Raw genomic sequence first — 19,657 nt, 5'->3', positions numbered from 1 at the left:
TGGTTCTGTTCCATGTAGTCTCCTGTCCTATAACCATGGTTCTGTTCCATGTAGTCTCCCTCCTATAACCATGGTTCTGTTCCATGTAGTCTCCCCTCCCTCCTATAACCATGGTTCTGTTCCATGTAGTCTCCCTCCTATAACCATGGTTCTGTTCCATGTAGTCTCCCTCCTATAACCATGGTTCTGTTCCATGTAGTCTCCCCTCCCTCCTATAACCATGGTTCTGTTCCATCTAGTCTCCCTCCTATAACCATGGTTCTGTTCCATGTAGTCTCCCTCCTATAACCATGGTTCTGTTCCATGTAGTCTCCTCTCCTATAACCATGGTTCTGTTCCATGTAGTCTCCCCTCCCTCCTATAACCATGGTTCTGTTCCATGTAGTCTCCTCTCCTATAACCATGGTTCTGTTCCATGTAGTCTCCCCTCCCTCCTATAACCATGGTTCTGTTCCATCTAGTCTCCCCTCCTATAACCATGGTTCTGTTCCATGTAGTCTCCCTCCTATAACCATGGTTCTGTTCAATGTAGTCTCCCTCCTATAACCATGGTTCTGTTCCATGTAGTCCCCCTCCTATAACCATGGTTCTGTTCCATGTAGTCCCCCTCCTATAACCATGGTTCTGTTCCATCTAGTCTCCCTCCTATAACCATGGTTCTGTTCAATGTAGTCCCCCTCCTATAACCATGGTTCTGTTCCATGTAGTCCCCCTCCTATAACCATGGTTCTGTTCCATGTAGTCTCCCTCCTATAACCATGGTTCTGTTCCATGTAGTCCCCCTCCTATAACCATGGTTCTGTTCCATGTAGTCCCCCTCCTATAACCATGGTTCTGTTCCATCTAGTCTCCCCTCCTATAACCATGGTTCTGTTCCATGTAGTCTCCCTCCTATAACCATGGTTCTGTTCAATGTAGTCTCCCTCCTATAACCATGGTTCTGTTCCATGTAGTCCCCCTCCTATAACCATGGTTCTGTTCAATGTAGTCTCCCTCCTATAACCATGGTTCTGTTCAATGTAGTCTCCCTCCTATAACCATGGTTCTGTTCCATGTAGTCTCCCCTCCCTCCTATAACCATGGTTCTGTTCCATGTAGTCTCCCCTCCCTCCTATAACCATGGTTCTGTTCCATCTAGTCCCCCCAGGGCCAGAACGTGGCTGAGGGGCTGCTGTGTGGATATTCTGCCCCAGCTGGGTTGCTTCACCCCCTTTAACCCCAAACTCAGTCTCTTACACAACCAAAGTTGGCAAGCAGGGCAGGAAGGCTTTTGGTGTGTGGGTGTGTGGGGCGGGCGGGCTTCCCTGAAGCTGTGTGGTTGTTTAATAGTTGATAGAAATTCTGGCCTCTGTGTGGTTATGACACGTGGGGGGAGAGGAGGGGCCTGGGGTGGGGGTGAGGAGGGGGCTGGGGAGGGGGTGAGGAGGGGGCTGGGTGCGTGAAGCAGGGCGGGGAGAAATGGAGTGGAGCAGGGCTGGGAGAGATGGATGGATGGATGGATGGAGTGGAGCAGGGCTGGGAGAGATGGATGGATGGAGGGAGTGGAGAAGGGCTGGGAGAGATGGATGGATGGAGGCAGTGGAGCAGGGCTGGGAGAGATGGATGGATGGATGGAGTGGAGCAGGGCTGGGAGAGATGGATGGATGGATGGAGTGGAGCAGGGCTGGGAGAGATGGATGGATGGATGGAGTGGAGCAGGGCTGGGAGAGATGGATGGATGGAGGCAGTGGAGCAGGGCTGGGAGAGATGGATGGATGGATGGAGTGGAGCAGGGCTGGGAGAGATGGATGGATGGAGGGAGTGGAGCAGGGCTGGGAGAGATGGATGGATGGATGGAGTGGAGCAGGGCTGGGAGAGATGGATGGATGGAGGGAGTGGAGAAGGGCTGGGAGAGATGGATGGATGGAGGCAGTGGAGCAGGGCTGGGAGAGATGGATGGATGGATGGAGTGGAGCAGGGCTGGGAGAGATGGATGGATGGAGGGAGTGGAGCAGGGCTGGGAGAGATGGATGGATGGAGGGAGTGGAGCTGGGCTGGGAGAGATGGATGGAAGGAGGGAGTGGAGCTGGGCTGGGAGAGATGGATGGATGGAGGGAGTGGAGCAGGGCTGGGAGAGATGGATGGATGGAGGGAGTGGAGCAGGGCTGGGAGAGATGGATGGATGGAGGGAGTGGAGCAGGGCTGGGAGAGATGGATGGATGGATGGAGGGAGTGGAGCAAGGCTGGGAGAGATGGATTGGTGGAGGGAGTGGAGTAGGGCTGGGAGAGATGGATGGATGGAGGGAGTGGAGCGTGTGTGTGTGTGTGTGTGGGATGTGTGATGTGTGCGCGTTGCGTGCCATAGAAAACCGCCACACTGCTAGGGCTCGTTAAAGCTCAACTTCATGGGTCACCATTTGAACTTTGACCCTGAGCCCATTGTCCCGGACGGTTACAGTCGTCAAGCGGAATCGCCCAGTCACCCAGCTAACGCCATTGCTCGAAAACTGAAAGGTTTCTAACCAGGGAGAAAGGGCAAAGCAAAGCGTTTAAACTCCCTAAATAAAAGACTCTAAGACATTGACTTATGTGAGGTGTCAGGGCGATTTAATGTAATTTCTTCTGTTAGTAGTTTGCATCATTTACCAATGGATATTGAGATCTCTTCTGTGGTAAATCTCTGTTGTGGTTTTGGTCAGTGATTCATCTGGACCGGCAGCTCTTTCTGTTTTCTCTCTTTTAGTAAGTCAGTTTAGTTTGTTTTCTTCTCTGAGACACAAATGACAGGGGAGCTGCTATTTCTCTCTCTCTCTCTCTCTCTCTCTCTCTCTCTCTCTCTCTTTCTCTCTTCCTCTCTCTCTCTCTCTCTCTCTCTCTTCCTCTTCTCTCCTCTTTCTCTCTTCCTCTTCTCTCCTCTTTCTCTCTCTCTCTCTCTTTCTCTCTCTCTCTCTCTCTCTCTCTCTCTTCCTCTCTCTCTCTCTCTCTCTCTCTCTCTCTCTTCCTCTTCTCTCCTCTTTCTCTCTCTCTCTCTCTCTCTTCCTCTCTCTCTCTCTCTCTCTCTCTCTTCCTCTCCTCTCCTCTCCTCTCTCTCTCTTTCTCTCCCCTCCTCTCCTCTCCTCTCCTCTCCCCAGCAGTCAGACTTTTGGAAGAAAAAAAAGTTCTCAGCTTCACATTTGATCCCCTAAATTGTTTCTCTACCAGATTTAGTTTTATTTTTTAAAACATCCCAACAGTATCTGTCAATACAGTACAATATAGTGTTTTGGAGTAGCCTGCACTTTAAGTTTGTGCTCACAACTTGATTTATTTATGTGTGAACTTGGCGTTTGTCTGGCCTGGCAGGCTTGTTGGATGGTAAACAGACGTGAACAACACGTTCTAGTGTGTAATTGTTCTGCCCCTCGCTGTGCTGTGTTGGATCTCCACACCACCACCGTGCAGTGAAAAGTCAAAAGGGATGTGTCCCAATTGGTACCTTATTCCCCTACGTAAGTGCACTACTTTTGACCAGAGTCCTATGGGTTCCTGGTCAAAAGTAGTGCACTGCATAGTGAATAGGGTGCGATTTGGGACGCAAACGAGGTCTACCTGCCAGAACTACCCGTCAGAGCTGGGCTTCTCTCACAGGAGCCTGAGCCAAACTCAATGGGAGAACAAGTTAGCATTAGAATTAGCATTAGTGTGAAGAGTGAATGTGAAAACCGGTTAGCAATAGCATTTGAATGGAGGTATACACCCTGGTTAATACACCGTTTATGGAGGTATACACCCTGGTTAACACACTGTTTATGGAGGTATACACCCTGGTTAATACACCGTTTATGGAGGTATACACCGTTTATGGAGGTATACACCGTTTATGGAGGTATACACCTGGTTAACACACTGTTTATGGAGGTATACACCTGGTTAATACACCGTTTATGGAGGTATACACCTGGTTAACACACTGTTTATGGAGGTATACACCTGGTTAATACACCGTTTATGGAGGTATACACCTGGTTAACACACCGTTTATGGAGGTATACACCGTTTATGGAGGTATACACCGTTTATGGAGGTATACACCGTTTATGGAGGTATACACCCTGGTTAATACACCGTTTATGGAGGTATACACCTGGTTAATACACCGTTTATGGAGGTATACACCTGGTTAATACACCGTTTATGGAGGTATACACCGTTTATGGAGGTATACACCGTTTATGGAGGTATACACCGTTTATGGAGGTATACACCGTTTATGGAGGTATACACCGTTTATGGAGGTATACACCCTGGTTAATACACCGTTTATGGAGGTATACACCTGGTTAATACACCGTTTATGGAGGTATACACCTGGTTAATACACCGTTTATGGAGGTATACACCTGGTTAATACACCGTTTATGGAGGTATACACCGTTTATGGAGGTATACACCGTTTATGGAGGTATACACCGTTTATGGAGGTATACACCGTTTATGGAGGTAAACACCTGGTTAATACACCGTTTATGGAGGTATACACCCTGGTTAATACACTGTTTATGGAGGTATACACCTGGTTAATACACCGTTTATGGAGGTATACACCCTGGTTAACACACCGTTTATGGAGGTATACACCTGGTTAATACACTGTTTATGGAGGTATACACCCTGGTTAATACACCGTTTATGGAGGTATACACCCTGGTTAATACACCGTTTATGGAGGAATACACCCTGGTTAATACACAGTTTATGGAGGTATACACCTGGTTAACACACCGTTTATGGAGGTATACACCTGGTTAATACACCGTTTATGGAGGAATACACCCTGGTTAATACACAGTTTATGGAGGTATACACCCTGGTTAACACACCGTTTATGGAGGTATACACCTGGTTAATACACCGTTTATGGAGGTATACACCCTGGTTAATACACCGTTTATGGAGGTATACACCTGGATAATACACCGTTTATGGAGGTATACACTGTTTATGGAGGTATACACCCTGGTTAATACACCGTTTATGGAGGTATACACCCTGGTTAATACACTGTTTATGGAGGTATACACCTGGATAATACACCGTTTATGGAGGTATACACCGTTTATGGAGGTATACACCTGGTTAATACACCGTTTATGGAGGTATACACCTGGTTAATACACTGTTTATGGAGGTATACACCTGGTTAACACACCGTTTATGGAGGTATACACCCTGGTTAATACACCGTTTATGGAGGTATACACCTGGTTAATACACCGTTTATGGAGGTATACACCCTGGTTAACACACCGTTTATGGAGGTATACACCCTGGTTAATACACCGTTTATGGAGGTATACACCTGGTTAATACACCGTTTATGGAGGTATACACCCTGGTTAACACACCGTTTATGGAGGTATACACCCTGGTTAATACACCGTTTATGGAGGTATACACCTGGTTAATACACCGTTTATGGAGGTATACACCTGGTTAACACACTGTTTATAGAGGTATACACCGTTTATGGAGGTATACACCCTGGTTAATACACTGTTTATGGAGGTATACACCGTTTATGGAGGTATACACCTGGTTAACACACCGTTTATGGAGGTATAGACCTGGTTAATACACCGTTTATGGAGGTATACACCTGGTTAACACACCGTTTATGGAGGTATAGACCTGGTTAACACACCGTTTATGGAGGTATACACCTGGTTAATACACTGTTTATGGAGGTATACACCTGGTTAATACACCGTTTATGGAGGTATACACCCTGGTTAATACACCGTTTATGGAGGTATACACCCGGTTAATACACCGTTTATGGAGGTATACACCGTTTATGGAGGTATACACCTGGTTAATACACCGTTTATGGAGGTATTCACCCTGGTTAACACACCGTTTATGTAGGTATACACCTGGTTAATACACCGTTTATGGAGGTATACACCTGGTTAATACACCGTTTATGGAGGTATACACCTGGTTAATACCGTTTATGGAGGTATACACCTGGTTAATACACCGTTTATGGAGGTATACACCTGGTTAATACACCGTTTATGGAGGTATACACCCTGGTTAATACACCATTTATGGAGGTATACACTGTTTATAGAGGTATACACCTGGTTAATACACCGTTTATGGAGGTATACACCTGGTTAACACACCGTTTATGGAGGTATACACCCTGGTTAATACACCGTTTATGGAGGTATACACCTGGTTAACACACCGTTTATGGAGGTATACACCTGGTTAATACACCGTTTATGGAGGTATACACCTGGTTAACACACCGTTTATGGAGGTATACACCCTGGTTAATACACCGTTTATGGAGGTATACACCTGGTTAACACACCGTTTATGGAGGTATACACCCTGGTTAATACACCGTTTATGGAGGTATACACCTGGTTAACACACCGTTTATGGAGGTATAGACCCATCTCCCTCTCCCCCCCCCCCTTTGTTTGCCTGATTCTTCTCATCCAAAGCACTAGCTAGAGATTAGTGGGTTGTTAGTTCTGTACCCATGTGTTATTATATCTCCATTAGTGGGTTGTTGGTTCTAGACCCATGTGTTATTATATCTCCATTAGTGGGTTGTTAGTTCTGGACCCATGTGTTATTATATCTCCATTAGTGGGTTGTTAGTTCTGGACCCATGTGTTATTATATCTCCATTAGTGGGTTGTTAGTTCTGGACCCATGTGTTATTATATCTCCATTAGTGGGTTGTTAGTTCTAGACCCATGTGTTATTATATCTCCATTAGTGGGTTGTTGGTTCTGGACCCATGTGTTTTTATATCTCCATTAGTGGGTTGTTGGTTCTGGACCCATGTGTTATTATATCTCCATTAGTGGGTTGTTAGTTCTGGACCCATGTGTTATTATATCTCCATTAGTGGGTTGTTGGTTCTAGACCCATGTGTTATTATATCTCCATTAGTGGGTTGTTGGTTCTGGACCCATGTGTTATTATATCTCCATTAGTGGGTTGTTGGTTCTGGACCCATGTGTTATTATATCTCCATTAGTGGGTTGTTAGTTCTAGACCCATGTGTTATTATATCTCCATTAGTGGGTTGTTGGTTCTGGACCCATGTGTTATTATATCTCCATTAGTGGGTTGTTGGTTCTGGACCCATGTGTTATTATATCTCCATTAGTGGGTTGTTAGTTCTGGACCCATGTGTTATTATATCTCCATTAGTGGGTTGTTGGTTCTGGACCCATGTGTTATTATATCTCCAAACACGTTGTTCAGCCTTGGACTGATGAGGAGACCTGCTGTAGTCTATACATCTCCCAGTGTGTGTGTGTGTGTATATGTGTGTGTGTGTTGTGTTACCTGAGGTTCCGTGGTTATCGGTGTGTGTGTGTGTGTGTGTTCACCCCCAATGTTTGTTTCAATACTTTTGTTTCTACTCTGTTCTGTGTGAATGTTTGATGACTGTCTGGCTCAGGGGCTTGGACTAGCGTACACAGGCACATACACACAGGCACACACACACAGGCACACACACACAGGCACACACACACAGACACACACACACACACACAGGCACACACACACAGGCACAGGCACACACACACAGACACACACACACAGAAACACGCACACACACACACAGACACAGACACACACACACACACACACACACACACACACACACACACACACACTGGGAGGTGTATAGACTACAGCAGGTCTCCTCATCAGTCCAAGGCTGAACAACGTGTTTCCCCAGCAGCAGCGTCCTCCAGCCAACCAGCTCATGTCTCTGGATGTTCCTTATGTTGTGTATGAGTCTTATTGAAAAACACACACACACACACACACACCAGGTGTGAGCACCTGCTCAGGCATGCACCCTTATTTCAAATGACTAAATAAATCACGAGTTTCTTGAAAGGACAGCATGTTTTTTCCAAAGCAGTAGAATTTGTTGCTGTGAGCATCACAGCGTCCTGGTTTGTGGTGTTGTTTGTCATTATTGACGACTGTGGGGGGTTTTCATACAGGCATCATTCTTTTGTCACCATTTTAAATATATGTATATTTTGATATGTATATTTTTAAAAAAAGGCCTTACGTTTGCAGAAGCTTTTTCTCATATTCAGCATTTTTTAAAAGTAGTTTTGGAAATGGCTGACATAAAAATGGAATACTTTTACCAGAATGAGGAAACTATAACTTAGAGACCTCAACAGTTCTTTAGTGACAATTACATGATATAAAACCTCTTCTCTCTTCCTGGACTTCTCTTCCTCTCTCTGACTAGAACCACCTGCGTCTTCTCCTTGTCCCTGGTTGCTGGCTACATGATGAAGAGTCTTAGGTGCAGGACAGCAACACAGATAACAGGAGACATAGATATGTTGTGTTTAAGGTTTTAACTGGAAAAAAAGCACAGTCTTTCTCTGCCTCTCTTCATCTCTATTTCCTGTCTTTCTCCTTGACCCCGACTCCTTTTTCTCCTTGACCCCGGCTCATTTTTCTCCTTGACCCCGGCTCATTTTTCTCCTTGACCCCGGCTCCTTTTTCTCCTTGACCCCGGCTCATTTTTCTCCTTGATCCCGACTCCTTTTTCTCCTGGACCCCGGCTCCTAAAAGAAACCTACGTGGCCAGGAGTCATGTTCAGGACTGCAACACAATCAACAGGAGTCATGTTCAGGACTGCAACACAATCAACAGGAGTCATGTTCAGGACTGCAACACAATCAACAGGAGTGACGTTCAGAACAGCAACACAATCAACAGGATTCATGTTCAGGACTGCAACACAATCAACAGGAGTCATGTTCAGGACTGTACAATCAACAGGAGTCATGTTCAGGACAGCAACACAATCAACAGGAGTCATGTTCAGGACTGCAACACAATCAACAGGAGTCATGTTCAGGACAGCAACACAATCAACAGGAGTCATGTTCAGGACTGCAACACAATCAACAGGAGTCATGTTCAGGACAGCAACACAACCAACAGGAGTCATGTTCAGGACTGCAACACAATCAACAGGAGTCATGTTCAGGACTGTAACACAATCAACAGGAGTCATGTTCAGGACTGTAACACAATCAACAGGAGTCATGTTCAGGACTGTACAATCAACAGGAGTCATGTTCAGGACTGCAACACAATCAACAGGAGTCATGTTCAGGACTGTACAATCAACAGGAGTGATGTTCAGGACAGCAACACAATCAACAGGAGTCATGTTCAGTACTGTACAATCAACAGGAGTCATGTTCAGGACTGCAACACAACCAACAGGAGTCATGTTCAGGACAGCAACACAATCAACAGGAGTCATGTTCAGGACTGCAACACAATCAACAGGAGTCATGTTCAGAACTGTAACACAATCAACAGGAGTGATGTTCAGGACTGTACAATCAACAGGAGTGATGTTCAGTACTGTACAATCAACAGGAGTCATGTTCAGGACTGCAACACAACCAACAGGAGTCATGTTCAGGACTGTACAATCAACAGGAGTCATGTTCAGGACAGCAACACAATCAACAGGAGTCATGTTCAGGACTGTAACACAATCAACAGGAGTGATGTTCAGGACAGCAACACAATCAACAGGAGTCATGTGCAGGACTGCAACACAATCAACAGGAGTCATGTTCAGGACTGTAACACAATCAACAGGAGTGATGTTCAGGACTGTACAATCAACAGGAGTCATGTTCAGGACTGCAACACAATCAACAGGAGTCATGTTCAGGACTGCAACACAATCAACAGGAGTGATGTTCAGGACTGCAACACAATCAACAGGAGTCATGTTCAGGACTGCAACACAATCAACAGGAGTCATGTTCAGGACTGCAACACAATCAACAGGAGTGATGTTCAGGACTGTACAATCAACAGGAGTGATGTTCAGGACTGCAACACAATCAACAGGAGTCATGTTCAGGACTGTACAATCAACAGGAGTCATGTTCAGGACAGCAACACAATCAACAGGAGTGATGTTCAGGACAGCAACACAATCAACAGGAGTCATGTTCAGTACTGTACAATCAACAGGAGTGATGTTCAGGACTGTACAATCAACAGGAGTCATGTTCAGGACTGCAACACAATCAACAGGAGGCATGTTCAGTACTGTACAATCAACAGGAGTCATGTTCAGTACTGTACAATCAACAGGAGTGATGTTCAGGACTGTACAATCAACAGGAGTGATGTTCAGGACTGTACAATCAACAGGAGTCATGTTCAGGACTGCAACACAATCAACAGGAGTCATGTTCAGGACTGCAACACAATCAACAGGATTCCTAGCTGTATATGTTTACCGGTATGAATCCAAAGCCACGGTCACGTAGCCTGGTCCCAGATGTGTGTGTGTGTTGTGTAGCCTACTGATCTGGTACCAGGCTAACGGGCACAGTGGGTTCAGCGATAGGTTCAACTGCCTTCTCTGCGCACACGTTGGCCACGTTTCTGTTGGAGAAATGTGAAGATAAACACACCTCTACTTGCAGATTCACCTCTGGCTATGTCTAAATTATTCATTCTACAAGGTTGTCAGATATTGTAGTTTTCTAGGTTCTTCTGCCTCGAGGCAGAAAACAGACAAACGAGACACGGGGAGCAAATTAGAAACAGGAAGAAAAATCCAGGTAGTTTTCTGTTCTAGTTTGTTTTAGAGAGTCAAGAAAGTTTTCTGTTGCTAGAAACCAAAGTAATTGATAATGGATATCATGTTCGGCGTGTCTAACGAACCCACACTGGGGGCGTTGTGAACGTTGTCCGCCTTTTAATCTCCTCCCGTTGTCAATATTTCATCTGTGTTGTTATCGACAACCAGGCATCATTCGTCTGGAAACAACTACAGGCTAACTTCACTTTCCCCTCCTCGTCTCAAGTGTCAAGGGGTGTGTCTAAGGTGATTTGTTGCATGTATCCCATCCAATCATTACCGAATCTCTAACCTATCCCTGAGAGACCTATCCCTGAGAGACCTATCCCTGAGAGACCTATCCCTGAGAGACCTATCCCTGAGAGACCTATCCCTGAGAGACCTATCCCTGAGAGACCTATCCCTGAGAGACCTGTCCCTGAGAGACCTATCCCTGAGAGACCTATCCCTGAGAGACCTATCCCTGAGAGACCTATCCCTGAGAGACCTATCCCTGAGAGACCTATCCCTGAGAGACCTATCCCTGAGAGACCTATACCTGAGAGACCTATCCCTGAGAGACCTATCCCTGAGAGACCTATCCCTGAGAGACCTATACCTGAGAGACCTATCCCTGAGAGACCTATCCCGTAAAGACCTATCCCTGAGAGACCTATACCTGAGAGACCTATCCCTGAGAGACCTATCCCTGAGAGACATATCCCTGAGAGACCTATCCCTGAGACCGAGCAGTTTTTAGAGAGCTCCTCTGATGACTACACCCGAGGTTTACCCAAGTGATTTAGGGGTGTGCATCCCCCCCAAAAATGCCATTCGTAAGGGCTCTTGTGAAAAGTAGTGCACTAAATAGGAAGTCGGGTGCCGTTTTGGGACGGACGCCCTTAGTAATTATTGGATGGGTACGGTGACTGACTTCAGCGTTTCTCCTCTCGTTCGACGAGAGGCTTTATTCAACCATCCATACAGAGGCTGTTTTCAACCATCCAATCAGAGGCTGTTTTCAACCATCCAATCAGAGGCTGTTTTCAACCATCCAATCAGAGGCTGTTTTCAACCATCCAATCAGAGGCTGTTTTCAACCATCCAATCAGAGGCTGTATTCAACCATCCAATCAGAGGCTGTATTCAACCAGAGGCTGTTTTCAACCATCCATACAGAGGCTGTTTTCAACCATCCAATCAGAGACTGTATTCAACCATCCAATCAGAGGCTGTTTTCAACCATCCAATCAGAGGCTGTATTCAACCATCCATACAGAGGCTGTTTTCAACCATCCAATCAGAGGCTGTATTCAACCAGAGGCTGTTTTCAACTATCCATACAGAGGCTGTATTCAACCATCCACACAGAGGCTGTTTTCAACCATCCAATCAGAGGCTGTTTTCAACCAGAGGCTGTTTTCAACCATCCATACAGAGGCTGTTTTCAACCATCCAATCAGAGACTGTTTTCAACCATCCAATCAGAGGCTGTATTCAACCTGAGGCTGTTTTCAACTATCCGTACAGAGGCTGTTTTCAACCATCCAATCAGAGGCTGTTTTCAACCATCCATACAGAGGCTGTATTCAACCATCCAATCAGAGGCTGTATTCAACCAGAGGCTGTTTTCAACCATCCATACAGAGGCTGTTTTCAACCATCCAATCAGAGGCTGTTTTCAACCATCCATACAGATTCAACCATCCAATCAGAGGCTGTTTCCAACCATCCATACAGAGGCTGTATTCAACCACCCATACAGAGGCTGTTTTCATATTGTCCAGCCTACTCTGCTGCTGCTCTGAATACATGGTGTTTACCTGTAGTAAGGAGTTTTACTGTGAATACATGTTGTTTACCTGTAGTAAGGAGTTTTACTGTGAATACACATTGTTTACCTGTAGAAAGGAGTTTTACTGTGAATACACATTGTTTACCTGTAGAAAGGAGTTTTACTGTGAATACACATTGTTTACCTGTAGAAAGGAGTTTTACTGTGAATACATGGTGTTCACCTGTAGTAAGGAGTTTTACTGTGAATACACATTGTTTACCTGTAGTAAGGAGTTTTACTGTGAATACATGGTGTTTACCTGTAGCGAAGAGTTGGGTCTGTAATGGTGTGTTAGTCCCTATAAAGGCTGGGTCTGTATATATGTGGTGCTCTAGTCCTTCAGGTATAGTGGGTGTATAGATGTGGTGCTCTGGTCCTTCAGGTATAGTGGGTGTATAGATGTGGTCCTTCAGGTATAGTGGGTGTATAGATGTGGTGCTCTGGTCCTTCAGGTATAGTGGGTGTATAGATGTGGTGCTCTGGTCCTTCAGGTATAGTGGGTGTATAGATGTGGTCCTTCAGGTATAGTGGGTGTATAGATGTGGTCCTTCAGGTATAGTGGGTGTATCGATGTGGTCCTTCAGGTAGAGTGGGTGTATAGATGTGGTGCTCTGGTCCTTCAGGTATAGTGGGTGTATAGATGTGGTGCTCTGGTCCTTCAGGTATAGTGGGTGTATTAGTGTTGTATAGGCCATCAGTTGTCTGTTGGTGTCTCTCATGCAGTCTCTCTCTGTCCAATACTCTCCCTGTAATGTCGGACAGACTTTTAACGTTGGCACGGACAACCTTTTACATGTTCCCCTTTGTGTCGTTGGGCATTCTGGGCAGGCTGACAGGAGGAGGAGGAGCAGGCTGTGTGTTTTAATGAGCCTTGAAACCAGGGGGGGAGACACAACCAGGGGAGACACGAAGAGAGGAGCTCCTGCCTACTATCAAGCCTCTTCTCTTCCTCTCTTCTCCTCCTATTCTCTTCTCCTCCTATTCTCTTCTCCTCCTATTCTCTTCTCCTCCTATTCTCTTCTTCTCCTATTCTCTTCTCCTCCTATTGTATTATTCTCCTCCTCTCTTCTTCTCCTATTCTCTTCTCCTCCTATTCTCTTCTCCTATTCTCTTCTCCTCCTATTCTCTTCTCCTCCTATTCTCTTCTCCTATTCTCTTCTCCTCCTATTCTCTTCTCCTCCTATTGTATTATTCTCCTCCTCTCTTCTCCTCCTATTCTCTTCTCCTATTCTCTTCTCCTCCTATTCTCTTCTCCTCCTATTCTCTTCTCCTATTCTCTTCTTCTCCTATTCTCTTCTTTTCCTATTCTCTTCTCCTCCTATTCTCTTCTTCTCCTATTCTCTTCTCCTCCTATTCTCTTCTCCTCCTATTGTATTATTCTCCTCCTCTCTTCTTCTCCTATTCTCTTCTCCTCCTATTCTCTTCTCCTATTCTCTTCTTCTCCTATTCTCTTCTCCTCCTATTCTCTTCTTCTCCTATTCTCTTCTCCTCCTATTCTCTTCTTCTCCTATTCTCTTCTCCCCCTATTCTCTTCTCCTCCTATTGTATTATTCTCCTCCTCTCTTCTTCTCCTATTCTCTTCTTCTCCTATTCTCTTCTCCTCCTATTCTCTTCTTCTCCTATTCTCTTCTCCTCCTATTCTCTTCTTCTCCTATTCTCTTCTCCCCCTATTCTCTTCTCCTCCTATTGTATTATTCTCCTCCTATTCTCTTCTCCTATTCTCTTCTTCTCCTATTCTCTTCTTCTCCTATTCTCTTCTCCTCCTATTCTCTTCTTCTTCTATTCTCTTCTCCTCCTATTCTCTTCTCCTCCTATTCTCTTCTCCTCCTATTCTCTTCTCCTCCTATTCTCTTCTTCTCCTATTCTCTTCTCCTCCTATTGTATTATTCTCCTCCTCTCTTCTCCTATTCTCTTCTCCTCCTATTCTCTTCTCCTATTCTCTTCTCCTCCTATTCTCTTCTCCTCCTATTCTCTTCTCCTATTGTCTTCTTCTCCTATTCTCTTCTCCTATTCTCTTCTCCTCCTATTCTCTTCTTCTCCTATTCTCTTCTCCTCCTATTCTCTTCTCCTCCTATTGTATTATTCTCCTCCTCTCTTCTTCTCCTATTCTCTTCTCCTCCTATTCTCTTCTCCTATTCTCTTCTTCTCCTATTCTCTTCTCCTCCTATTCTCTTCTTCTCCTATTCTCTTCTCCTCCTATTCTCTTCTTCTCCTATTCTCTTCTCCCCCTATTCTCTTCTCCTCCTATTGTATTATTCTCCTCCTCTCTTCTTCTCCTATTCTCTTCTTCTCCTATTCTCTTCTCCTCCTATTCTCTTCTTCTCCTATTCTCTTCTCCTCCTATTCTCTTCTCCTCCTATTCTCTTCTCCTCCTATTCTCTTCTCCTCCTATTCTCTTCTCCTCCTATTCTCTTCTCCTCCTATTCTCTTCTCCTCCTATTCTCTTCTTCTCCTATTCTCTTCTTCTCCTATTCTCTTCTCCTCCTATTCTCTTCTTCTCCTATTCTCTTCTTCTCCTATTCTCTTCTCCTCCTATTCTCTTCTCATATTCTCTTCTTCTCCTATTCTCTTCTCCTCCTATTCTCTTCTTCTCCTATTCTCTTCTCCTCCTATTCTCTTCTTCTCCTATTCTCTTCTCCCCCTATTCTCTTCTCCTCCTATTGTATTATTCTCCTCCTCTCTTCTTCTCCTATTCTCTTCTTCTCCTATTCTCTTCTTCTCCTATTCTCTTCTTCTCCTATTCCCTTCTCCTCCTATTCTCTTCTTCTCCTATTCTCTTCTCCTCCTATTCTCTTCTTCTCCTATTCTCTTCTCCTCCTATTGTATTATTCTCCTCCTCTCTTCTTCTCCTATTCTCTTCTTCTCCTATTCTCTTCTCCTCCTATTCTCTTCTTCTCCTATTCTCTTCTCCTCCTATTCTCTTCTCCTCCTATTCTCTTCTCCTCCTATTCTCTTCTCCTCCTATTCTCTTCTTCTCCTATTCTCTTCTCCTCCTATTCTCTTCTCCTCCTATTCTCTTCTCCTTCTATTCTCTTCTTCTCCTATTCTCTTCTCCTCCTATTCTCTTCTTCTCCTATTCTCTTCTCCTCCTATTCTCTTCTTCTATTCTCTTCTCCTCCTATTCTCTTCTCCTCCTATTCTCTTCTTCTCCTATTCTCTTCTCCTCCTATTCTCTTCTCCTATTGTATTATTATCCTCCTCTCTTCTTCTCCTATTCTCTTCTTCTCCTATTCTCTTCTTCTCCTATTCTCTTCTCCTCCTATCCTCTTCTTCTCCTCTTTGGCTCCTCTACTCTTTCTCCTCCTCTTCTCTATCGCCTCTTTTTAAACTTGCCTTTACAGTCTCTCTTTTGCCAGATCCTGTTGGTGTGTGAGGAGAGGGGGATGAGTAGGGAGGAGTGGAGGGGTAAGGGGAGGGGTAAGGAGGGGGGAGAGACCAAAACAACAAGCAGCTTTCACGGGGCGTCTTTTAGTCTCTAAAGGACAGCTGCTCCCCAAACCTCTTCTGGAAATAAAGTGAAAGCAATTAAGATATGATAAAGAGCTCTCTCTCTCTCTCTCTCTCTCTCTCTCTCTCTCTCTCTCTCTCTCTCTCTCTCTCTCTCTCTCCCTCTGTCCCTCTCTCTCTTTCTCTCTCTCTTTCAACTCTCTCTCTGTCTCTCTCTGTCTCTCTCTCTGTCTCTCTCTCTCTCTCTCCCTCTGTCCCTCTCTCTCTTTCTCTCTCTCTCTTTCAACTCTCTCTCTGTCTCTCTCTCTGTCTCTCTCTGTCTCTCTCTCTGTCTCTCTCTCTGTCTCTCTCTCTGTCTCTCTCTCTCTTTCTCTCTCTCTCTTTCAACTCTCTCTCTCTCTCTGTCTCTCGCTCTCTCTCGCTGTCCCTCTCTCTCTTTCTCTCTCTCTCTCTTTCTCTCTCTCTCTCTCTCTCGCTCTCTCTCTCTCTCTCTCAATCTCTCTCTCTTTCAACTCTCTCTCTCTGTCTCTCTCTCTCTCTCTCTCTCTCGCTATCTATCTAAGCATTAGGTATTTTTCCTTTGGAAGACAGAGGCCCTTATAGACAATGGACATTTATATTGGAAGTCTGTCTGAGACTTAATAGGACGAGTGCAGGCCTCTCTCGTGTGTGTGTGTGTGATTTTAACACCAACACTCTGTATAAAATTAGACGATTCTCCTTTCCTTCAACATCCCCGGATCTCCATGGCAACCAGTTTAGAAGCAATTAGCTCGCTATCAGGAAACTCTACGTTCCTTAATTGGTTCATCAAAGATGATATTAACTATAGAAGCCACATCGTGGATTCTTTTTTTCCCCCATTTAATTTACTACACTAACAGATACTACTAAAACAAACTGACACGAAGAGAACGTCCTCTTACTCTCTTTGAGGATTTAGTTTTCTTGTTTCATCGTGTGTCTCTTTGGCAGAATGATTGGTAGTGTATGTGTGTTGGGTGGGTGACAGCCCTGGACACGTTGGTTTCTGCCTGTTGTAGCTAGTCCTCTCTTTTTCTATGTCGTCTAATTAGCACATATTCATGATGGGAACATATTCTCTTTCTGTGGGTGTGAAGAGACACAGAGACAGAGAGAGAGGAGAGAGAATTTTTTTTTTTTTAAACATCCAATTTGTGAACTTCGTTTGAGAGGTTTCGTTTTAAATAACACCTTTTTTTACAGGCTAATAAAAGAGATGTATTTTATGCTGTGATCGCTAGACATTAAAACAGCCTTGGTCTCAAATGGCACCCTGTTCAGAAAATTAAAACAGCCTTGGTCTCAGATGGCACCCTGTTCAGACATTAAAACAGCCTTGGTCTCTCTATCCATGTTCCATATGAGACAGTCCTGGTCTGAGTCTAGTCATGCTCTAGTTGAGACAGTCCTGGTCTGAGTCTAGTCATGTTCTAGTTGAGACAGTCCTGGTCTGAGTCTAGTCATGTTCTAGTTGAGACAGTCCTGGTCTGAGTCTAGTCATGTTCTAGTTGAGACAGTCCTGGTCTGAGTCTAGTCATGTTCTAGTTGAGACAGTCCTGGTCTGAGTCTAGTCATGTTCTAGTTGAGACAGTCCTGGTCTGAGTCTAGTCATGTTCTAGTTGAGACAGTCCTGGTCTGAGTCTAGTCATGTTCTAGTTGAGACAGTCCTGGTCTGAGTCTAGTCATGTTCTAGTTGAGACAGTCCTGGTCTGAGTCTAGTCATGTTCTAGTTGAGACAGTCCTGGTCTGAGTCTAGTCATGTTCTAGTTGAGACAGTCCTGGTCTGAGTCTAGTCATGTTCTAGTTGAGACAGTCCTGGTCTGAGTGTAGTCATGTTCTAGTTGAGACAGTACTGGTCTGAGTCTAGTCATGTTCTAGTTGAGACAGTCCTGGTCTGAGTCTAGTCATGTTCTAGTTGAGACAGTCCTGGTCTGAGTCTAATTGAAATGCTGTAGTCTCTCTCCTTATCATGTATAACATGAGCTTGGTATCAACTCTGGATAAAACAACGTTGTGTTTAAACTGCCACTCTTTCTTGTCTTTCAGATTGGGGAGACCCAGCTGGTGCTTGTGACTGAGGAGTCCTTTGACTCCCAGTACTATGTGGCTCACAACAAATACTATGAGCAGGTAAGACACCAGGCTTTCATTCAACTCACCCTGCTACAACTCAGTGACATGACATTTCACAACAGTTGAAGACGATAAGAGATGGCATTAGAAGGTTTATAGAATTCTTTCTTATACACGACATCACCATGGAAACATTGGGTTTGACTGTCTGTACTCTTATACACGTCATCACCATGGAAACATTGGGTTTGACTGTCTGTACTCTTATACACGACATCACCATGGAAACATTGGGTTTGACTGTCTGTACTCTTATACACGACATCACCATGGAAACATTTGGTTTGACTGTCTCTTATACACGACATCACCATGGAAACATTGGGTTTGACTGTCTGTACTCTTATACACGACATCACCATGGAAACATTGGGTTTGACTGTCTGTACTCTTATACAAAACATCACCATGGAAACATTGGGTTTGACTGTCTGTACTCTCATACACGACATCACCATGGAAACATTGGGTTTGACTGTCTGTACTCTTATACACGACATCACCATGGAAACATTGGGTTTGACTGTCTGTACTCTTATACACGACATCACCATGGAAACATTTGGTTTGACTGTCTCTTATACACGACATCACCATGGAAACATTGGGTTTGACTGTCTCTTATACACGACATCACCATGGAAACATTTGGTTTGACTGTCTGTACTCTCATACACGACATCACCATGGAAACATTTGGTTTGACTGTCTCTTATACACGACATCACCATGGAAACATTGGGTTTGACTGTCTGTACTCTTATACACAACATCACCATGGAAACATTGGGTTTGACTGTCTGTACTCTTATACAAAACATCACCATGGAAACATTGGGTTTGACTGTCTGTACTCTCATACACGACATCACCATGGAAACATTGGGTTTGACTGTCTGTACTCTTATACACGACATCACCATGGAAACATTGGGTTTGACTGTCTGTACTCTTATACACGACATCACCATGGAAACATTTGGTTTGACTGTCTCTTATACACGACATCACCATGGAAACATTTGGTTTGACTGTCTCTTATACACGACATCACCATGGAAACATTTGGTTTGACTGTCTGTACTCTCATACACGACATCACCATGGAAACATTAGGTTTGACTGTCTGTACTCTTATACACGACATCACCATGGAAACATTTGGTTTGACTGTCTCTTATGCACGACATCACCATGGAAACATTGGGTTTGACTGTCTGTACTCTTATACACGTCATCACCATGGAAACATTGGGTTTGACTGTCTGTACTCTTATACAAAACATCACCATGGAAATATTTGGTTTGACTGTCTCTTATACACGACATCACCATGGAAACATTAGGTTTGACTGTCTGTACTCTTATACACGACATCACCATGGAAACGTTTGGTTTGACTGTCTCTTATACACGACATCACCATGGAAACGTTTGGTTTGACTGTCTCTTATACACGACATCACCATGGAAACATTGGGTTTGACTGTCTGTACTCTTATACACGACATCACCATGGAAACATTAGGTTTGACTGTCTGTACTTTTTATTCTCTTATCACAGAGAAATGCCCAACCGAAT

At 44.5% G+C, this 19,657-nt stretch overlaps 1 protein-coding gene across 2 annotated transcripts in view; it reads left to right on the top strand.

Moving 5' to 3' along the window:
- The window catches only part of LOC149984763 (threonylcarbamoyladenosine tRNA methylthiotransferase-like), a 711,253-nt gene that overhangs the window by 643,277 nt on the left and 48,319 nt on the right, over positions 1-19,657 (top strand). For both annotated transcript variants that reach the window (XM_090216175.1, XM_090216176.1), the window contains one exon: positions 17,989-18,072. In XM_090216175.1, the coding sequence (XP_090072301.1) occupies positions 17,989-18,072 (84 nt within the window). The remainder of the gene's footprint in view (positions 1-17,988; positions 18,073-19,657) is intronic.

This window comes from Oncorhynchus mykiss, chromosome 2 (genome assembly GCF_057628025.1).
Source record: "Oncorhynchus mykiss isolate SJ-2025 chromosome 2, ASM5762802v1, whole genome shotgun sequence".
Classification (NCBI taxonomy): Eukaryota; Metazoa; Chordata; class Actinopteri; order Salmoniformes; family Salmonidae; genus Oncorhynchus; species Oncorhynchus mykiss.
The sequence above is the reverse complement of the archived record's forward strand: the minus strand, read 5'-3'. Positions and strand labels throughout refer to the sequence as shown.